General features: G+C 47.6%; 1 protein-coding gene across 2 annotated transcripts in view; it reads right to left on the bottom strand.

Moving 5' to 3' along the window:
* Nucleotides 1-6,143: 6,143 nt before the first annotated feature.
* Nucleotides 6,144-23,229, bottom strand: part of IVNS1ABP (influenza virus NS1A binding protein) — a 53,580-nt gene continuing 36,494 nt past the window's right edge. For both annotated transcript variants that reach the window (XM_078642753.1, XM_078642762.1), the window contains exons 12-15: nucleotides 12,244-12,370; nucleotides 11,188-11,319; nucleotides 10,690-10,863; nucleotides 6,144-7,233 (exon numbers count right to left, since the gene is read on the bottom strand). In XM_078642753.1, coding sequence (XP_078498879.1) covers nucleotides 6,980-7,233; nucleotides 10,690-10,863; nucleotides 11,188-11,319; nucleotides 12,244-12,370 — 687 coding nt within the window. In that variant the 3' untranslated portion in view covers nucleotides 6,144-6,979. The remainder of the gene's footprint in view (nucleotides 7,234-10,689; nucleotides 10,864-11,187; nucleotides 11,320-12,243; nucleotides 12,371-23,229) is intronic.

Genomic DNA, 23,229 nt, shown 5'->3' with positions numbered 1-23,229 from the left:
GAGAGCATCACAATGAAATGGCTCCACCCACCCGCGACGTCATCGGAGCCGCGACGTCATCAGAGCCATAAGACAATTCCTTTGTCGAACGCACAGTGTTTTTTTCATAGGTTTTTGTTGCGGGTTGTCGGGACTTTGTAGCCAGAGGGAGACTACTCCTAGAAAGTCAGGTTTCAAGCCATGCAGAGAATGTGGGGGCCACATGTCCATCACCCATCTCCATGAAGCCTGTTTGTGGTGTCTTTCTGCAGACCACGACATCAAGAAGCGAAAGAGGGGTCGCAGAAGACCAAGGACCCATTTGAAATCCCAGATTCCACACTTAAAGGTCAAAGAAACAAAAACCGGCACCATGATTCTTGGCATAGCTCATCAAAGGATGCGAATTCCAAGTCTGTGTCTTTGTGTCCCAAGCATCCAAGGGGTGAGATCTCTCTGTGGGGATTCTGGCCTCATCTGAGAGCAGCAACTCCACTGGCTGCAAGAGCTGAAACTTCTCCACCATTGCGAAGACAACCACTCCACCTCCGGGGTCTCCGGCACTGCAGCCAGAGGCGAATTTGGTGCCTCCTCGAGCAGATTCAGAACCTGCAGCACTGGATCCAATGTATCCTGCTTTCCAGACTCCTGGTTCAGATCAGTCACATTTTTAATTCAATGTTTGGCTTGTTGCCAGAGCTGCAAACCCTACTGGTGTACCTGTTGGCCCCATGGGTCTGTTGCCATATTCCCTGGGAAGTGTGCCACCTCAGTAACCTCTTGTGCCTTTCTTGCTTAGGGCTCCAGGGAGTTGGCCTCTTTCGACACAGATTCAGTGCAGGTACAATCATTGGAGGGGCGAGTACCACTGGATGGTTTGTCCCCAGCATTCTTGTTCTGAACTGGCACAGACCACTTCGTCTGGCATCTACTCCTGTGGACCTCCTTTCGATGCTGTTCTCAAAGTCGCCATGCCTTGCACCACAGACTTCTTCCGAGGAGGAGTTCTCCGAGAGGTGCAAAGACTTGGAAAAGGAAGAGTACCAGGAGGAACAAGGCAAGGTTGAGGACTTAGAGATTGTAGATCCTGACCCGGATTTTAAAGGTTTACAAGGAGGCTAGTGGCCTAGACATCTCCCCTGAATGGGAGTTCTCGTCTCCAATGGGTCTGCTGATGCAGGTGGTGACCACTTATCACACTGTGATCAGGAAGGCTATGGATCTCTTGGAATTGCCTCCATCTATAGAGAAGTTAAGTCTAATATCCTGACAGGGATGCACTATTTTCCTTCCTCTATTTCAGAGCCTTTACTTCCCTTTAATGAGGCTTTGACGGAACCCATTCTCGATGTCTGGCAGAAGCCGATGTCCCCTCCAGCGGTTTCCAGGACAGTGGCATGGCAGTACAAGGTGGTTCCAGGGGATCCTGCTTTTCTGTCCACCCATCCTTCACCAGAAAGCTTGGTTGTTCAGGCTTCGTGCTCCTCGAGGCAGCAGTAGGTTCCTTCCCATCTATGCCTCCCGATAGGGAGTCAAAATGCATAGTGTAAGCAGCAAAGAATGTGTTCTCGTCGAGAGTATGGCCCTCAAGTAGATGAATGCCACATGCCTTTTGGGGTGCTACATGTACACCCTCATGTACTCAGCCAGAGGTGGTCCCAAAACTGAGGAGGTACAAGGGCATTTCTTGGAGGGTCAGACGGCCAAGCTGATGTCCGCTGGATGATATAGTGTGGACACAGCAGATTCAGATCCTCAACATCTGGGTTTTTAATTTTTACATCAAAACCAGAAAAACTCAAGCCGATGACCCTGGCTCAGGTTCTTCTCACGCTGGAGAATGAAGACTGGATAGGGGAGGGGGTGTACAAGTTTACAGGATGCATATATTCACATTCCCTTCCTGAAGTCCCATCGGAAGAATCTCCATTTTACAGTGAGGTCAACATTATCAAGTTTGCAGCCCTTTCGTTCAGCCTTACTTCCGCACCTAGGGTCTTCACAAAGGTGGTGGCAGCACATCTCAGAAGGTCAGGGATTCCAGTTTTCCCCTATCTGGACGACCGGCCACTCATAGCAAAGTCAGAGATGCTGTTACATAATTTGCAAGTAACGACAACTGTTGCTTGACTTGGGTTTTCCAATAAGTATCCAAATCTCACCCAGTGCCCTCTCAGCAGAACCCGTTCATATGGGCAGTACTGGACACTACTGCGAGTCGTGCCTTCCAAGACATCCAGGGCATGATTCCACTTCTTCAGAAAGGAGCAGCTGATCCAGTCCAGAGGGTCTTGCACTGGCTTGTTCTGTTCACTTACTGTATGTCAACCATGCACGCTGGCATATGAGGGCCCTCCAGTGATTAGACAGTGGTTTCAACAAAATGGAATCTCAAAGAGGTGGGCAGAATCTCCAGACCCTGCAGTGGAGCCATAATGGTGGGGTGTTCCAGGCAACCGGTCTCAAGGGGAGCCGTTTCAACATCCTCCGGCGGCCAAAGTGAAAACAAATGCCTCCACTCTAGGGTGGGACCCATCTGGAGGTCAAAGGTCTTTGGACTCCAGCAGAAAGATTGGTTCACATCAATCTTCTTGAATTGCAGGCAATACATTTGGCTCTCAAGGCCTTTCTTACCTCCTTTCACAGTCAGTCGGTTCAGGTCCCAACAGACAACACTACCGCGATGTGGTACATCAACAAACATGGAGGAGTTGGGTCATATCTTCTTTGCAGAGAAGCTCTGGTCCTGGGCTCAGGACCATCAGATTTGCGTGATCGCAAATCCTCTGGCCGGAGAACTGAACGTGCATGCAGTCTCAGTTGGCAGTATTAGGTCGATCAAGAGTGGAGGCTCCATCCGGAGGTGGACCTTCACTTTTCAGGCTATGTAGGTTTCCTCCGTTGGACCAGTTTGCCACTCACAAGAACACACACTGTCCAGCATTCTGCAGCCTCCAGTATCCGATGTTAGGAATGTTTGGCAGGAGAGATGCGTTTGTTAGATTGGGGCACTCAGCTTCTTTAAACATTTCCTCCCATATCCTTCACTACTCAAGTTCTGAAGAAAATGCGCCAGGCCCAAGTCATACTGATCACCTCCGATTGGCCGTGAAGCATGTGGTACACAGACCTCCTTCACCTCATATCACACCCTCCCAGGGCAGACCTTGAGCAGCTGCTGGTTCTACACCCCCACCTACAGAGGCTGCATCTCCATGCCTGAAGATTGAACTGGGCAACCTGAGCTCCTTCTCTCCCACTGGATGTTATTTATATTATCGGCCAGAAGACACTCCACCAAGTCATTCTATTCTGGTAGGTGGGTAGTCCGTTAAATGGTGTGGAGAGATCAATTGATCCTTTGCAGGACCATTTATCAAATGTTCTGAGTTTCTCTCTTTCCCTAACACAACAGGGTTGCGCAGTACCTACTGTTAAAAGCTACTTTACTTCCTTGTCAGATTTTCTGTTTACCATAACAACCCTCATCGTTTACATCTCCCAATTATAAGATTTATTAAAGGTCTCTTCCCACTCCCTTTATCATGCCTCAGTGGAATTTGGTTCATCGGAGGAGAGACTTCATCACCTGGACCCTAAGAGGGTGGTCAGCTTGGACAGAACAAAGGACTTCAGTTTGGACGATCAATTCTTAATCAGATATGAACGCAAGATGAAGGAAAGCGGTCTACAAAAGAATGCTGTCCAAGATCTGCTACACCTTGGGCAAGGAACCTCATTAAGGTATTCACACTCCTACTAGGGCAAAGTCTTTTTAAGGTCTCGCCTAGTTATGGCGTAAGCGATCGCTATGCGAGAGATTTAGTAAGGGGCTCCAGAAAATGCCCCCAAAGACCTTTGGAATGCAGATTATGGCCAGTGCATGCAAGGCATTCAAGCGCGAAGCTGGCATCGGACTTGAAAGCAGCAGACTGCTTTCCCCAGCCTCACTTCCTGCTCCCCCTCTTACAACAATTAACTTTCGTTATCACCCACACCCCAGATGCTCGTTCCCTCCCACACTTCCTTTGATGTCCGCTTTTCTTGTTTACAAACCATTGCGTTGGTTCACTCACAATTTCCGATTAGAAAACACACACGCCCCGCATGACTGCCCTTCTTCCAGTTTATCATTCATTCATACATACATACTGTTTGGACTAAACCCAAAACGCACTCACCCTGAGAATGGAACACGCACACTGTCACGCGCACTGATACGAGAGAATGCCTACTCTAGTATCAAAGCACTTACACTGCCGCACAACACCACTCTGGGACACCACATCAGCACTGTCCTTGCTTGCTACTAACAAGCATTGCCATAGCCAATAGGAATCGCATTAGGAAAGTGTAAGCTATTGGCTTTGTGAATAACAATGCTATTAATTTATATATTTTCAAAGCCAACACATTAAAAAAAGATTGTCACTTACAATACCAATAGCTCACTTTCCTAATGCGAGACCTATTGCAATGCAAATGCTTGTTTTCAGCTAGAGGTGTCCCTGTGGTATGCATCTGCAAGGCTGCAACTTGGGGCTCCCTCCACACTTCAGCGAAGCACTATTGATTAGAGGTGAGGAGGGATGGCCATTTTGCACATTCTGTGCTGCAAGATTTTTTGGTATAGGCAGGCATTCTCCACCGCGAGCAGGACTGCCAGGAGAGTCATTATCCATCGGAAGAATAAGTTACTTACCTTCGGTAACAATTTTCCTGGTGGATACAGTATCTGCCTGTGGATTACTCACTGACCCATCCACCACCCCGTCTGCTTATACCAAAAAATAATTGATGTATATATTTTGTGATTTGTTGTTGGAATCATGAGATGCTTGGCACTAGGAACTGTCTATAATGAAGTTCCAGTTTTGACTATTTGCATACTGTGTATATTTGTGAAAATGTTAGATAACCAGCTCACCTCGAAGGCATGGAAAAATATTTGAACCCGCGACACACGGAGTCGTGTTTCCGAGCCGTTCTATTGTGACTTCCTCATTGACGAGGTAGAGCTGAGAAATGTTTAAGTGGAATGCTGCACATTGGGATAGTTTAAAAGATGAGTAACCACAGGCAGAAACTGTATCAACCAGAAAAATCGTTACCAAAGGTAACTTTCATATATGAAAAAGAGTATTTCATGGGCTAAATAAGTTTCAAACTGCAGGTGCCAGGTAGTGCAGAACTTGCTGTCAAGACCAGAAGAGCTAGTAAGCAGTAGAAGCAGCACTCCTCTCTGGAGCTAGCGTCTTCACATCCATGTCCCCCTGCTGGTATCTGACACTAGGTATTACACAGGAATTCAGCCCAGGTGGTGGTAGAGGGGCATTGGACCATCACCTGCTCCTGTGGATATTGCATAACTGGTATTCCTGACAGACTGCCTGCAGGAATTCCTTCCATCAATTTGTGTTTGATATACTACCGTTGAGTGGCAAGGGTATGCCTAGAGTGGGTACTGTGCCACTGGAACCAAGCTCCAATCAGGGAGAAGCGTTACTTTAATTCCTTGTGTTCCGATTCTCGGAAGGTCTGGCCTGGCAGTACAGGCCCTATTGGAGCAGAGCAAACTGATTGGCAAATAGATCGGTCCAAACTAAAGTGCCATGGTGGGCAAAAGAATAATGGGCCAAGTACTACCTCAAGTGATTGCCAGTGGTTAGACTGATCACAAGCATGACACCCATCACTATTTGTGGGCTTGATGGCCAAACTATAAGGGCATAAAGCACTGTGTGCTGCCACCACTGGTTTATCCTACAACCTGGACAGGCCATAGTCCTCTGCCCACTTTAAGGGTGCACCACACCATGGGCACCCTTAAAATCTGGGACCTCACATAATTAGAGATAGATTTAGGCCTCTGTGCACACACTAAATTAGAGTTCTACAAGCGTCACAAGCAGTCAAGCACATGGGGCAAGGAACAGGACCATATACCATGCAGGGGACATTCCTGTCCCAAAATAAAACTGTTTAAGAGCATTTCTGGACACACTCGCAGATGTCAGATTAAGGCACCAGGAGGCTGAGCACAATTAAGGGTTCTGTGATTTGGCCTGGAAATTATTCTGAAACTACTTCAATCTCGAGGGAGAATGTTGCTGCTACAATTAGTGCCAGGAAGAGTCAAAACACGACTGACTAACATGCATGAGTTTGCTTTTCAAGCAGTTGAAAGTATAAAAGTTTTATTCGAGAAAATGTTTAAATTAACCATGGTTACAATTATACTTTACAAGGCTTTAAGAGGACACTTTAAAGCCTACAGCTAAATGCACTTTTAAGTTTGTCTGAATGTCGAAATAAGTACTGACTGAAGTACATAACTTATTTCCTTTAGAAACTAGATTGAAATCAAATACAAAGTTAAATACCAAAATAAGACAACAGAAGCAAATAGCATAGAAGTTCCTGGCATAGAACAAAATTGTTTCTACCAAAAGCTGTAAAATTGAGCCTCTACCCCAACAACCATATGCATCTGCTGCCTACCCATTAAAATGTAAAATATTTTTATGAAGTACAAAAAACAGCTCCAAAAAGGCAATTTATTTGCAGGTGCCAACATTTCATGAAAATAGTTATTTTTAATATAAGGCTTCATTTTCTTTTTTTACTGAAAGGCAAGAAAAAATGCTTCGCTTCCCAACCTCTTACTTCCCCTCCATAAGCCAAAGGCACTACAGAGGGAGAGCTCATGTGCAAATTAGCAAAAACAATCCTTTGGGAAGCTCCTCAGTTTTATCATTTCTTATTTTGCATTACAATTCATATTCCACAAAGAAAAAAAAAGATACTAAAATTAGTATTCAGAAACAATTGTTTACGGCCCAAAATAAAAAATATGTACAACACAATAGTATGCAATATGCAAAAGCTTAGCGTTGCTGTTGGCAACTTCTATACCCCCCCCCCCCCCCAACCCTATTCACATGTTCACCTCTACTAAAACACAATTACATCACTAAGCCTGTTAGTTTGAAAGGAACAATTATAATTTGAAGATTTTGGTGAAGGGGCTCCATTCATTCAATGCTGGGTTATACATTTCAATGGAATTCAGGAACTCATTGCCATCAAATCCTCCAACTGCATACACGGTATTTCCCAGTGCTATGACTCCTGCATTGCTTCTTGGAGAAGTCATGCTTGCCATCATCTTCCACTCATTCTTGGCAGGATCGTATGCCTCCACACAACAAAGAGCATGTGTGCCATCAAAGCCTCCAACAACAAACATTTTTCCTACAGAAGTAAAGGAAAAAGAAAAAAAAAATCTTTGTAAAGCATATACATAACTGAAGGAAAAGTATCCAACTGGTTACCTGCCCATGATTTGACACTAGCAGTCTCTGGCAACTGGTTGCCCAATTGAAATACGCAAGCCCAGTTGAGATCACTATAACCTTCTTAACCATCAATTTGTTGAGAACATGCATGCCTGCCACAGACTTACACTACTCCCATATGTTGCTTTGGTCAAGTCCCAACTTTGAGTATAATAAATTGTTTACCTGTAATTCTCTCTCTTCCAGGGGGAACCAGTTATAAGCACTGAAAGAAAAACCCCACAAACATACACACGCGCTACTTACCCAGTAATCATCTGTTCTTGGCATGTAGATTCACATGCTTTGCATATTCCTGCCATCTAGTGTTAAGTCTGGATGTTTGCAAGTTTGTGTTAGACAAAGTCTTTCCAGTCACGAGGTAAGCGGACTCCTCCTTTCGGTGATAGTGTGCATGGGCATCGACTACATTGTTAGATTGTTTTCCCGCAGAGGGTGAGACAGGAGTAATGTGTAGAATAGAGATTCCATGTGTATGAATGTGAATTGGAGACCGGGGTGGTGGGTGGGCGCATGTGAATACACAGCTCTACATTCCAAGAGCAGATGCTTACTGGGTAACTAACATTATCCATTTGAAGCATATGAGCTGTAGACTATATAGCAGTAAACTCCCAAAGTGGTGGCTAACTTGTAGCAGTTGCCTGAAATAGAGTTTTACGTACTGCTTGGCCTACGTTTGCCTGTGGTCTTGCCAACATATCTACACAATAGTGTTTGTTGAATGTGTGCAGTGTAGACCATGTTGCTGCCTTACAAATATCAGCCTGGCAGATGCATGAAGACTCTCGCTGGTAATGATTGGTTGGGTTGGATTTGTAATAGTGTGGCCTAAATATTGTGAATTCCAGCTACATTGGGAGTGGCCAGAGCTTTGATAGTGTTGAGGGAAGCTCCCAGATAAGATTGCACTTGTGCCGGGAGCAGGTGAAACTTTGTGAATTTATTGTAAAATCTAACTGGTGAAGTAGGTGCCCTGTTGTCTGAGTGGGTAGAATACAGTTCTGGTAAGTGCCTGCTTTGACAAGCCAGTCGCCCAGGTAAGAGAAGACATATATACATTGTCTAAGATTAGCAGCTACTACTGCGAGACATTTGGTGAACACTGGGGGCTGCGGGGCTCCAGAGGGGTGGCAATACTTGTAAAAAAAAAAAAAAAAAAAAAACCACCGTTCTGTGTCGCCCAAACCTGGATAGATACACAGGGGACATATGTGGGGGTGGAGGGGACATGGAATAGGCGCGAGTACACAATACTCTGTGTATGCCCCCCCAAAACTACAGGCCAACACGTTTAAGAAAGTGGCAGACATACTACTAGACACAGCTGACACCACACAGATACTTGGGGGTGATTTTAATGATGTGATGGATATGGGGCTTGACCGGACGGGTACGGCATCTAGAGATCGGACCCGGACTCACCTGTCCCGCATGACTATCGACATGGGGCTTACAGATGTATGGAGGTGGCTACATCCCGACCAGGAGACCTATTCCTTTTTCTCTGGCTCACACAAAGTGTACTCGAGGCTCGACTACATTTTTATGTCCAGGCAAAGCTTGACGGTAAATGACACAGCGGAATATATGGCTAGAGGGATTTCCGGTCACTCCCCACTACTAGCTAAGGTGGGACTAGGCAGGGGCAAGAGCAGCGGCTCCTGGAGACTCACGGCATGGGACTTACACAATGCAGCTGTCCTGAAGGGTCTGCGAGCAGACGTGAAGGTCTATGTTGCCGACAATGAAGGGACGGTTGACTCGAGGGTGACATTTTGGGAGGCTCTTAAAACAGTGATGCGGGACAGTGCACACTTCTAAATCGCTTATCCTCAATGTAAAGTCTTTTCTTGCTGCAGGAGGAACAAGCCCGGAAAAGACCCTTCTTCTGACTATCAGACATAACTGTAGAGAATAATTAAAGTGGTTTTTGAAGAAAAAGAGAAATTCCTGAGGAGAACTCAGGTGGAGACTCCCTAGCACAACGTGCGGTAGAAAATCTGAGAGACTTGGGCTCCTGGCAGGAAGGTTCTAGAAGGAGGTAGTAGCTGATTGGCTGTTTTACTTTATTTGGTCCTTTTTACAAAAGGACCCAGATAGGCCACCAAGGTGGGACCCTTGGGGCCTGCTCTGTTTGGTCCTTCCTGCAAAAGGACGTGGATAGGCTACTAAGGTGAGACCTTTGGGCCTATTCTTTTCTATGTATGTCTCTAGGACATTACTTTTTATGTACCGGAGGCTCCAATCTCGACGACGGGGAATGATTCAGGCATGTGAATCTATGAAAGACACCCAAATACTGGATAAGGTACGTTCTAAGGGGGTTACGCTGGATGTCTCAGATCCTGAAGGTGAGGCCTCGCCTTCGGAGACGCGGGCGCAGTCGCCGACTTCGAATCCGTCTCCGGCGCCGTCCCGAGATGTGGAAGAGGTTCAGGTGGATGTGGATTCTGCGCCTGCCGAAGAGCCGAATCCGAACCCTCCACAAGACCAGCCTGAGGGTTTGCAGCCTCCCTTTCCAACCCCAGGCCAGGACCCATCTGTGTTTTTGAAAGCTATGTATGGCGTCTTTTCATGGGAGTGGTACCCCTCTGGTGCACCTTCGGGTCCCATGGGTCCTCTGGCCTTCAATCTAGGAGTCCCTCACTGCTTTAAATTCACATCCACCACAGTCAGTCAAATGTGGACTAGGTAACCTTTGGATGTGCCCCCCCACCCCATCGAGAGATTGCTGCCAGGAGTGGGTGAGGGCTTGTGCCATGCACTGGATAAAGAAACCCATCATTCAACTGATTAGACAAGAACAAAGTTAAAATGGTATGTATATTTATCCAGTCTACAGGGCTCCCCCCCTTCTTGCAGGGGTGAATGCTGGGTGTCTTAACCTCCCCCACTTCTACCTCTGGACACCGCTGAATGTGGAACAAATCTACAAAAAGTTATCATACTGGAATGCTCTGGCTCTCCTGATCTCAAAACATTTTTTGGTATGATCCATGTACCAATAGTACAAAGCATGCTTGAAAGAGGAACTCCATCAATTGGCGTTTATAGGTCGATTCTTGCATAAAGTGGTAGTCAATGTTAATATGCTAATAGAATTCAGTCTGCAGTAGATCGACATAACCACGTTTTCTAATACGCAGCCGAGAGTTTACACCTCGTATTGCCCTCATCAATAGAGTACCTTATGGCAAATTAGACATGGCTATTGACATTTCAAATGTTCTGACTGAACAGATCTTGAACCATCTTTTTATGTAGACCATACTACTTCCAGGCAGGCAGTTCCCTCGAAGGTCATACGTCAGACTCATTACCCAGTTTCAGCAGTGCTTTAATTACTTACCATCAAACACTGCTACTCCTGCTCCTCGTCTGGCTACGTTCATCGGTGCAATGAGTGTCCAAGTATTGTTCTCTGGATTGTAGCGTTCCACCGTATTAAGGCAGTTCCAGGACTCTGCACCACCAATGATGTACAAATACCCACCAAGTTCACATACTGCTGACTGATGTCGTCCTGAGGAACAAGAGTGGTTTTTATAGTTTTGTATTATGCACACTGCAACAGAACAAAAATGGCACTACGTAAATTTGAAAATTGGGCCACTGGGAACAAAGTTGGTTTTTCTGTAACCAACATTTAATTTTACTGTTCCATAACCGAAAGGAAAACTATAGATGCTCTTTGAAAGAAAAGGGAAGCAAAATAGTTGTTTCCTTTGATAAGATACTAAAATGAATTTGAATCGTGTACCAGAACTCTCAATAAATGGTAACAAACCTTCACTTGGGCTAAAGAAACACTGCAGACATGAAGTAAAAAGTTAAGGAGTCAACTTACTAATGTTAAGTGGAGCACAACCGGTCCATGATCGAGATACTGGATCAAACACATCGCAGTTCTTCAGTCCTTTCTGGCCATATGGATCAGAGCCACCAATGATGTACAATTTTCCTTTTAAAGCACACACTCCTACAATAAAGAAGCATTTCCTTAGCCCTGGTCATATTACTGTTACCACTAGATCTTTCTGCTGAGAATTTGTTGGGTCATTAACCTGCATTTGGTATAGTAGTCCGGAGTCCACAGGGCAGCTTTGTAGTTCAGAAGAGAGCAATGGCTTTACGGAAATTGACAAGCTATCTATATTACAGGAGGACTCAAATCATTAATGCGATGCCCAAACGTACCGCACCAACCAGGGGAACTGGATACCCAAAGGGATTTTAGAAATGCACACAAGGGCAACTTCCCCATAGTGAGATATTCAAACATCTGCGGCACGAGGGTAATCGCAGTCAAAGCCCAACCTAAACCAGAACCTGAAGCAGGAGTGTATTTCTAAATAGATACTTCTCACTCACATTGCAATCCAGAGATCGCGGAGCAAACATGCAAGATGCCAATGTTGCTACATGACATACTCATCGCGTATTGTGACAAACTAATAGACTTTAGACCTCTGAAAAAATGTGCAACACCACCCCTGTAGATGCCTGGATAGATAATGGACAGCCCCATTCAATGCATATTCAAATGCAGTTCACTGTATGATTCAAGGAACCACCTATAAATTCAGTAAAAGTTATAAGTGCAATTGCTCATCAGCATGTCTCGATGTAGAGCATGCATTTTAAAGTTGCCTCGTGCTATTTTCTATATAAAAAACGGACTTTGCCGATTAATTGATGGCAACCTAAAATGACTACAGTGATTTTAGGGGTTTAGCAAGAATGTAAAAAAATCTCCTACTAAGATAAATGTGAGTGCAAAATTAGGCAGGGATTAAAGCGGTGACAAAGCAAAAGTCCGGCAGCAGGTTCAGTTAACACAAGACTACAGCCTAGCCCAATAAAAAAAAAAAAAAACTAGCTAGGCGCGAAAATTAATTCTCACCTGCGTTGCAGCGATTGGTTCTCAGCTCTGGAACTGGAGTCCAGTCATCTGCATTTGGATCATACATTTCTCCACAACTCAAGTCATCGGACTGGCCATTTGATCCACCGGCCACATACAACTGCCCCTAAAAATAATTAAAAGACACGGTTCAACTATTGCTCCATTCCAAACATTTTGCACAGTTTTTATTGGTTAAAATTGCAGAACATAGGGGTGCCACATTTATTATTAAAATGAGGTCACTCATTCTTAATGGTAACGAAAGAGTGGCATTTAACCACAGAAATAATGTCTAAAACATGTAACGAGCCACCCCCCCCCCCCCGCATGAGAAGTGGAGTCCCATGATCTATCAATATGGTCAGTGTGTTTGATAATGTAAGCAGCTGTGGCTAGGCTGGTTGCATATTAAACAAATGTGTTGTAAATGTAGTACATGCGAGTATAACAGCATCCGTAAAAGCCAATTACTGCTGCCAGATGTGGAAATACATTTCTTAAATAAACCAATCAGAAAAGATTAGTCGTGCTCCAACCACAAAAAGGTACTCAGTCTTTACATTTACACATTCCCACCGTGCACTTAGTTTGAAAGTAAGTAGATTCAAAAAGTGGGAATACAGCTGAGGAAGGAAGACTTCTGATAAAGTTACTCTCTAATCTTATATGGAAGTCAGAGTGCCCCTCCGCTCACAGGGGTTATATTTGTCCTGGCCAAGCTTATTCTTTAGTATCTTTAATGGTGTTCACATCAGCATGTGCCATCCATGGCTTTGCACTCTTCAGGCTTTAGAGTAGGAAGCAGCAAAATACTAGAAGTTAAGCGACCAGAGGGTCTTCCCTGAATGTGTTCGTGGACCCACTAGATTATTTTAGCTTTACTGCAGTCGAATGACTGCAGAAAGCAAATGTGCATGTTGATACCCATCATATTTATCTAAAGAAAGTTTGCTAGGAAGTCTGTTGTGGTGCTTTTCCTCTTATAGTGTGCACTGCCAGTATTAGTCAATTTTTCTGTAGGCAAATACCAATCTAGTGCTCATCTCGCTACAGCAGTGTAGTGTGCGAGATGCTGTAGAATGGGAGTACTGATTCACAAAATACACGTTTGAGAGCGTGTATGATGGAAAATGGGTTAACCCTGGTGGCATTACACAGTCTGGAAGATAAAACCCAAACTAGAGCTCTACAGATTATGCATTTAATTGTGCTAGCAAATGCCTCTCATCACCCTACCACGAGCAATTTCAAAAAGACCCATCCTAACTACAATGCCGGAGGAGAGGTCAACACACAATAGATATTCGGAGGCAACAGTGTTGTGAGTAAAGCCTGACAGATTTAGTGAGGTTTACCCACTCTGAACACTGAGGCGCCAATGTTCAGTGCAAGTTCTCGGACCCTAAAAACATGTAAAATTACTTTGCTAACCCGATTGACATATGTATCCTTTTTTTGAGAGTTTAGCTATTTAGATATAAAAACAAATGAAGGGTGGAAATAAAAGAAGTCATGGTTGACGCGTTTTGGCAGGAGGCCTTCAACTGAACCTAATCTACAATCACTGTGGCTCATATTTTATAAGGTTCCATGCTCCTCTTAACTTTCCAAGCCCTTCAATAACTAGAACGTTAACCACACAATTTTATTAAAACTCGTCAGCATTCATTTTACAGCGTGAAATGTACAATGGGTTAGGTTAGCTCTAAACATAAAAATGTTTATTAATATTGCTTCACTCAAGATTGTGATAGTCAATTACAGTATTTGATCTACAAAATTAACATATTTTGAAATCAATCTGTCCATTTTAATTTTTAACATACATTCCTTTGTGTGAGTAAATTAAACATTATGACCGTGATAATTCATTTGATGTAAAAATGCAAAATGTCCAGGGTGGCCTAGTATGTCACCTCCAATCCTTAGAATTTCTCAGGTTTAAAAAAAATTGGCAATAGAATTAGATACAGTACAGGACTCATAAATACAAAGACATTCAGAATTCATCAATTCAAAAAATTACTTATAAAGTGCAATGTGAATAAATATAGACAATCTGGCAAACTAAGATGTAAAAGATGTGGTTGCAGTAGAATCGACAGAAAACAAACTAGGTTTCAAATATACTCCAAAACTTTTCATATTTTTTAAGGGCCCCTGATCTCAATGCATATTTTCTTTCCCTGCCCTGGATTCGTAGTAGTTTTGCCTTCCATGCCTGAAAGGTTGGCACAAATCTGTTTTCCAGGACTGCAAAATAAGGGATTTAGCTATTAAAGAAGGAGTAGTTTCTGTCCTGTAACTCCAGTTCTGTAGTAGGGGATCTCTGTGTATAGTCATAATCTAGTGAATAGTCCCGCCCATGTGCGTGGACCCCGGAGCAATCAAAAATAATCTCTTATAGTGTCAAAAAATGCAGAAAAGCATAGACACTTAAGAGATAATTTAAAGACAGATAATGCAGCCTAAAAAGGCTACACTGTCCAGTACTTCAACTAGAAATTCCACCATAAAATCCACAGAACAGCAAAAGCCTGTACAGATTTCCTTTGATTTACCAGCAAAATCCCTCAGGAATGATAGAGAGAAGAACCTGGACAGACAAGCCCCATAGGCTGCCATTATGTGGCTCAAAACAGGATACTGTGCCTTTAAGAGAATCTTCCAGAACCTTCTCCCAGTTTCCCAGAATGCATAGCAGGTCCAACTTAGTTTGTTCTTTTTGAAGGCGTAACACGCCAGACCTGTAGCATTCCATAAAGGAATATGTCTCTCTCCACCGGGGAGGAGGGAGGGCGCTTATGACTATAACAGAGATACCCCTACTACAGAACTGGAGTTACAGGACAGAAACTACTCCTTCTGTAGTAGGGGATCTCTGTGTAGTCATAATCTAGTGAATAGAATGGCAAGCCCATCCCCACACCAAAGCGGCGGTGGAGAAAAGAGAATTAACGCCACTACTGTGCAAACAGATTTCGCAGCGAAGCCTGCCCAACCTGAGCGTCTGCCCTGGCATCAGTGTCCAGGCAGTAATGCTTAGCAAAGGTATGATCCGACTTCCAAGTGGCCGCCTTGCAGATTTCTGCAATCGGAACATTACGGAGCAATGCTGTCGTGGCAGCCTTGCCCCTGGTGGAATGAGCCTTAGGCTTACCTCCTAAGGTCTTATTAGCTTTTTGGTAACACAGCTGTATGCAGGACACAATCCACCTAGAGATAGACTGCTTAGAGGTCGCAAGACCCGTCCTGACTGATCCATAATTGATGAACAATTGGTCTGACCTACGAATATCCCTGGTTTTATCCAGATAAAATTTCAGCACCCTCCTAACATCCAGGGAATGCAAAGACCTTTCCGCTGGAGATGAAGGATTCTGAAAGAACGTAGGTAAAGATATAGTCTGATTGATATGAAAATCAGAAACAACCTTGGGAAGAAAACTTAGGGTGAGTACGCATAACAACCTTAGCAGCATGAAATACAGTATAAGGTTCTTGGCAACACAACGCCTGAATTTCACTCACCCTGCGGGCCGATGTAATGGCCACGAGGAACGCCGCCTTCCAGGACAGGTGCTGCAACGAAGCCTTATGAATAGGTTCAAAAGGCTCCTTCATCAATCTGGACAGCACCACATTCAAGTCCCATGAAGGCGAATGAAGCCTGACAGGAGGGAACACTTTCTTCAAGCCTTCCAAAAAAATCTTTGATCACAGGGATCTGAAAGAAGGAAGTCTGTGAAGGGCATTTCCTGTAGGCAGTCAAAGCAGCCAGATGAACCTTAATGGAATGGACATTAAGGCCCGACTGCGCCAAATGTAGCAGATATGGAAGGATGACATCTTCCTTGCATGTTGTAGGGTCATAGTTCTTAGACTTGCACCAGATGCAAAACCTCTTCCACTTGTAAGCATAAGAAGTCCGAGTGGAAGGTCGCTTAGCCTGCTTCAGTATGACCATACAATCCGCTGGGAGATTCAAATGGCCATATTGCACTATTTCAGGAGCCATGCCGCCAAACTCAAAGACGAGAGGTTGGGGTGCACCATCCGCCCCCCGAACTTCGTGAGAAGGTCCGGCCTGCACGGCAGCTTCATGTGAGAAAGGAGAGACCGGTGAAGCAGGACCGCGAACCACCACTGTCTGGGCCATTCCGGGGCAATCAGAATCATCTTCGCCCTGGATTGGGAGAGCTTGATGAGAACCGCTGGAATCAGGGGAATGGGTGGAAAAGCGTACAGAAAGCTGTTCGACCAGTTGATCCATAACGCGTTCCCCAGCTGGTAGTACCTGGAGGCGAAGTCTCGGCATTTGCTGTTTTCGGCGGTGGCGAACAGATCTACCTCTGGAGTGCCCCACCTTGCGAAGACTTCTAGTACTTCGTCGTTTATGACCCATTCGTGGTTTTCCTGAATCAGTTTGCTCAGCTCGTCTGCCTGAACATTCTGCACACCTGGCAGATGAGTGGCCGTTCGAGAGTCCTCGAGCCAGAAGCCAATGCCAGATCGCCTGCGCCTCCTGAGACAGAGTGCGCGATCTCGAACCCCCCTGCTTGTTGAGGTAATACATCGTGGTCGTATTGTCCGTCTGTACAAGCAGAGAGTTGGTCCGGAAGGACGGTTGAAAGGCCTTCAGCGCCAAGTGAACAGCCCTGAGTTCCAGGAAATTGATGTGGTACGTGGACTCCGACAGGGACCACGTCCCTTGAATCTGCAGATCTCCGGAGTGCGCTCCCCATCCCAGGAGAGAAGCATCCGTCACGATAGTCTGAGTGGGAATGTCCTTGTGGAAGGGAACCCCTCTGAGGAGATTGTCCGCTGAACACCACCACTTGAGAGACTGAAGAGCATGAAGAGACAGTCGTATCTTGTCGTCCCACGATCCTCTCCTCTGGTCCCACTGATCTTCCAAGCACTCCTGCAGCGGTCTCATGTGCAGCCGCGCATGCGGTGTCAGGAAGATGCAAGAGGCCATCGATCCAAGCAGAGAAGACACCGTCCTCACTGTCGTGGATGGAGTGGACATGAGAGCCTGAGCCTTCCGAAGGAGTGATAAATGTCGCTCTTCCGAAGGAGACACGCTTGCTGACAGCGTATCGATGGAGGCTCCCAAGTACTGGATGCACTGGACAGGAGTCGGGACAGACTTGGACATGTTGATGTGCAACCCCAGCTTGTTCAAGAGAACGCACGTCTTCTGGAAGTGTGCTTGAGCTTCCGAGAAGGAGGAGGCCTTGATCAACCAATCGTCCAGGTATGGGTAGACAAACACCTTGTTCTTCAGCAGGTGTGCCGCTACCACTGCCATGCACTTAGAGAACGTCCGGGGCGCAGGCTTCAGCCCGAACGGAAGTACCGTGTACTGATAGTGATTGGTGCAGACTTGAAAATCGCAGGAACTTCCGATGTGTGTGTGCAATGGGCACATGGAAGTATGCATCCTGTAGGTCTATGGCACACAGCCACTCTCCCCGTTGCAGCTGAGGATAAATCTGATGCAACGACAGCATGCGAAACTTTTCTCTGCGAATCCATTTGTTTGCCTGTCGCAAGTCCAGAATGGGCCTGAACTCGTTCTTGTCCTTTTTTCGGACCAGAAAGAACCGGGAGTACAGACCTCTTCCTCTTTGAGACAGAGGTACATCTTCTATCGCCCTTTTCCTTAGAAGGATGTCGGCCTCCGCCTGGAGCTCGCGCAGTTGATACTGCGAGCTGACCGGAGGAATCGATGGAGGAGGGCTGATGAACCGAAGACTGTATCCATTGCAAACAATATTCAGCACCCAATTGTCCGGAGTAATTTTTCTCCACTCTGCCAGAAAAAATTGAACGCTTCCCCCCCACCGGAGCGGGTAACGGATGAAGGGGAAGTAACCGCTCAGGGGCAAGACCCAGCCGGGCCCTTGTTCGCGGTAGAGGACTGTTGTCCACCTCTAACGTTTCTGGAAGGGTCTTCTGTATTGCTGTTGTTGCCCAGAAGACTGTCCCCTTCCTCTACCCTGCGACCCGAACCGCCGTTGGAACTGGCGGGAGGGTTTTTCTTTCGGCTTCTCCAGGCCCACAGCCGTCAGGGTTTCAGCCTCTGCCTTCATCCTGGCCATCTCGTCATCTGCGTGTTTCCCGAAAAGGGTATCCCCGGAAAACGGCAGATTTGCCACACGTTGTTGCGCCTCAGGTTTAAGCGACGTCAACCGAAGCCAAGCATGGCGCCTCGGATTGATACCGTGGCAGTATCCATGCGCGGACAGCAGGGAGATATCCGCCGCGGCGCTAATGGCCTGGTTAGAAACCAGCATCCCTTCCTGGACGATCTCCATAAAATCCTCTCAGGTCGCGCGGAACCAGGTCCGCAAACCGCTCCATGGAGTCCCACAGTGCACGGTCGTATCGTCCTAACAACGCCGAGTCACTGGAGGCCTTCATCGTTGCAGAGGACGTCCCACACGCTTTTCGTCCAGCAGAGTCAATCCAGCTCAATCTTTTCTTCTATTTCTATACACCATTGTGGGTCTAGCAGGTTTACTTTATTAAAAAACCATCTTCTTATGGGTCTTACATCGTGTATTCCCAATTTTACCTCCATATAGATTCCAGCGTGATCTGAGAAGGCATTTGGTAGATGGGCATAGTTTTGTACCTCTAGATCATGAGATGTCAAAAAAAAGTCTAACCTGGATGCAGAGTTATACTTTGCTGAACGGCATGAGTATTCTTGTTTGAGGGGGTTAGAAAATCTCCAATTATCAATGACGTCAAGATCTAGTTTGCAACTTTGGATGGCCATAGCAACGAGGTTTGTTCTGCCGACGATTTTTTTTGGATGAGCCCACTAGATGATTTTGTAAAAAATTAAAATCTCCCCCCATATTATTGGTCCTGGAAGACCGGTTATGGCATGCTTTAACTGTAAGATTGGTATATTTAACTTGCCTATATGTCCGTATTACATGGACTACAAGTTAAATGTCACTAGTAGACTGCTGCGCAATCACTAAGAGACAAGTGAAACCAGGACTGCCACTACAGCCTACTGTGTAGTTTGAACTGCAAATTTGACCTGGCAACACCCTTTGGCAGGTCAAAACCTTCCTTTTAATACTGGGAAGTTAAATGCCTATAGAGCAGGGTTGCATGGTGTTTAAAAAAGTTAAAGACGTGTTACGTTTCACATGTCCTGACAGTGGACAATCTCCAAAGTAGTTTTTCATTGTGGGAAGACTGGTTTTAACATACAAAAGTGCTGGTTTAAATTAAAACACCTTATAATGTATAACTGGTTTAGGAATAGCTAGACCGAGGATTTAATGAATCCAATTAACCCCTTCGGGGCTAATGACGAGCTGGGCTCGTCATCGCGCTTACCTGTCCTGCGCGGATGACAAGGCCAGCTCGTCATCAGCCCCACCCTCGGGGGAAGCGCTGGCGCTCCCCCCCGAGGCTCTCAGATCGTCATTGTTTTGCTGGGGGCGGCAGTGGAAGAGCTTCCGCTGCCGCCCCCGCCCCCCCCATGGTAATCCCTGATGACGTCAGCGCGCACAGCGCGCGCTGACATCATCAGGGATTCCCAGCGCTCGGGAAGCCATTTGCTTCCTGCGCGCTTCAGAAGAAGGTAGGTTTTGGGACTCCGGCGGGGGTTTGGGGCAGCGAAGAGGCATCAGGGGAGAGGAAAGAGATTTTCCTTTCCCCTGATGTCTCTTTGCAGGGCATTTCTGCCTCACGATCGCGCACAGCGTCGCGATTGTGCGGCGGAAATGCCCCCACTAGACACCAGGGATATACTTTTAGTTTTTAGGAAGTGACCCCTTGGGCAAGGGTCACTTCCAGGCTGGCTGGCAATATGTTTTCGTTTTTCTGCCCCCCCTGGGGGGAAATCGGCCCGTTTTTTCGGCCGTTTTGCCCCCAGGGGGGGCAGAAATTCCCCACTAGCACCAGGGATATAGATTTGTACAAAGATGGCGGCCATTTATTTTGTTTACGTTTTTCTGTCCCCCCTGGGGGCAAATCGGCCCGTTTTTTTTTGCCGTTTTGCCCCCAGGGGGGACAGAAAATGCCCACTAGACACCAGGGATGTAATTTTAGTTTTTAGGAAGCGACCCCTTGGGCAAGGGTCGCTTCCAGGTGGGGTCTGAGTATGTTTTCGTTTTTCTGCCCCCCCTGGGGGGAAATCGGCCCGTTTTTCGGCCGTTTTGCCCCCAGGGGGGGCAGAAATTACCCACTAGAACCAGGGATTTTTGTTGGGGCAATGTGTTTGTTTTGGGAAGCGACCCCTTGGGTAAGGGTCGCTTCCAGGTGGACATGATTGTGTTTTTGTTTTTCTGTCCACCCTGGGGGCAAATCGGCCTGTTTTTTTTGCCGTTTTGCCCCCAGGGGGGGCGGAAAATGCCCACTAACACAAAGTTTTTAGGAAGCGACCCCTTGGGCATGTTTGCTGGTGGTGTGTGTGGGGAGTGGTACTTGGCTGGATGGTGTGCGTGGAGCGGTGCTTGGCTGGCGGTGTGTGTGGAGTGGTACTTGGCTGTCGGTGTGCGCTGAGTGGTGTTTGGCTGGCGGTGTGCGTGGAGGGGTACTTGGCTATCTATGCACAGAGTGGTGCTTGGCTGGCGGTGTGTGTGGAGTGGCGCTTGGCTGGTGGTGTGTGTAGAGTGGTACTTGGCTGTCTGTGCACGGAGTGGTGCTTGGCTGGCGGTGTGTGTGGAGTGGCGCTTGGCTGGTGGTGTGCGTGGAGTGCTACTTTGCTGTCTGTGCACGGAGTGCTGCTTGGCTGGTGGTGTGTGTGGAGTGGCGCTTGGCTGGTGGTGTGCGTGGAGTGCTACTTTGCTGTCTGTGCACGGAGTGCTGCTTGGCTGGTGGTGTGTGTGGAGTGGCGCTTGGCTGGTGTTGTGCGTGGAGTGCTACTTTGCTGTCTGTGCACGGAGTGCTGCTTGGCTGGCGGTGTGTGTGGAGTGGCGCTTGGCTGGTGGTGTGCGTGGAGTGCTACTTTGCTGTCTGTGCACGGAGTGCTGCTTGGCTGGCGGTGTGTGTGGAGTGGCGCTTGGCTGGTGGTGTGCGTGGAGTGCTACTTTGCTGTCTGTGCACGGAGTGCTGCTTGGCTGGCGGTGTGTGTGGAGTGGCGCTTGGCTGGCGGTGTGTGTGGAGTGGCGCTTGGCTGGATGGTGCTTGGCTGGCGGTGAGTGGTGCTTGGCTGGTGGTGCTTGTGGAGTGGCGCTTGGCAGGTGGTGTGCGTGGAGTGCTACTTTGCTGTCTGTGCACGGAGTGCTGCTTTGCTGGCGGTGTGTGTGGAGTGGCGCTTGGCTGTTAGTGTGCGTGGAGTGCTACTTTGCTGTCTGTGCACGGAGTGCTGCTTGGCTGGCGGTGTGTGTGGAGTGGCGCTTGGCTGGTGGTGTGCGTGGAGTGCTACTTTGCTGTCTGTGCACGGAGTGCTGCTTGGCTGGCGGTGTGTGTGGAGTGGCGCTTGGCTGGTGGTGTGCGTGGAGTGCTACTTTGCTGTCTGTGCACGGAGTGCTGCTTGGCTGGCGGTGTGTGTGGAGTGGCGCTTGGCTGGATGGTGCTTGGCTGGCGGTGAGTGGTGCTTGGCTGGTGGTGCTTGTGGAGTGGCGCCTGGCAGGTGGTGTGCGTGGAGTGCTACTTTGCTGTCTGTGCACGGAGTGGTGCTTGGCTGGCGGTGTGTGTGGAGTGGCGCTTGGCTGTTAGTGTGCGTGGAGTGCTACTTTGCTGTCTGTGCACGGAGTGCTGCTTGGCTGGCGGTGTGTGTGGAGTGGCGCTTGGCTGGTGGTGTGCGTGGAGTGCTACTTTGCTGTCTGTGCACGGAGTGCTGCTTGGCTGGCGGTGTGTGTGGAGTGGCGCTTGGCTGGCGGTGTGCGTGGAGTGCTACTTTGCTGTCTGTGCACGGAGTGCTGCTTGGCTGGCGGTGTGTGTGGAGTGGCGCTTGGCTGGTGGTGTGCGTGGAGTGCTACTTTGCTGTCTGCACGGAGTGCTGCTTGGCTGGCGGTGTGTGTGGAGTGCTGCTTGGCTGGCGGTGTGTGTGGAGTGGCGCTTGGCTGGTGGTGTGCGTGGAGTGCTACTTTGCTGTCTGTGCACGGAGTGCTGCTTGGCTGGCGGTGTGTGTGGAGTGGCGCTTGGCTGGTGGTGTGCGTGGAGTGCTACTTTGCTGTCTGTGCACGGAGTGCTGCTTGGCTGGAGGTGTGTGTTGAGTGGCGCTTGGCTGGTGGTGTGCGTGGAGTGCTGCTTGGCTGGAGGTGTGTGTTGAGTGGCGCTTGGCTGGTGGCGTGCGTGGAGTGCTACTTTGCTGTCTGTGCACGGAGTGCTGCTTGGCTGGCGGTGTGTGTGGAGTGGCGCTTGGCTGGTGGTGTGCGTGGAGTGCTACTTTGCTGTCTGTGCACGGAGTGCTGCTTGGCTGGCGGTGTGTGTGGAGTGGCGCTTGGCTGGTGGTGTGCTGGAGTGCTACTTTGCTGTCTGTGCACGGAGTGCTGCTTGGCTGGCGGTGTGTGTGGAGTGGTGTTTGGCTGGCGGTGTGTGGGGAGTGGTGTTTGGCTGGCGGTGTGTGGGGAGTGGTACTTGGCTGGATGGTGTGCGTGGAGTGGTACTTGGCTGTCGGTGTGCGCTGAGTGGGGTTTGGCTGGCGGTGTGCATGGTCTGGTGCTTGGATGGTGGTGTGGGTGGACTGGAACTCTGCTGGCGGTGTGTGAGTAGTTACTTTCTGTTGGTCACTACACACACTGCTAGTTGAGTGACACTCTACGCAGTCCATCATTTTCTGTAGTTGCTATGTCAGATATGTGGGCGTGTGAAAGTGATGGGCGGCTGGCGGTGTGAATGTTTTGTATGTGTCACACGTACAAAAGGTGTATGAATGTCCTTACTGCCCCTGTGTGATATGGGTACTGGTAGTAGCAAAAGACTGACTGGCACCAAAGTGGTCAGGCACTTTACAAAAATTCAAAAAATTATCCAGTGTCTTGATGTTAAAACTCATCTAAT

Source organism: Lissotriton helveticus, chromosome 1_1 (assembly GCF_964261635.1).
Source record: "Lissotriton helveticus chromosome 1_1, aLisHel1.1, whole genome shotgun sequence".
NCBI lineage: Eukaryota > Metazoa > Chordata > Amphibia > Caudata > Salamandridae > Lissotriton > Lissotriton helveticus.
The sequence above is the reverse complement of the archived record's forward strand: the minus strand, read 5'-3'. Positions and strand labels throughout refer to the sequence as shown.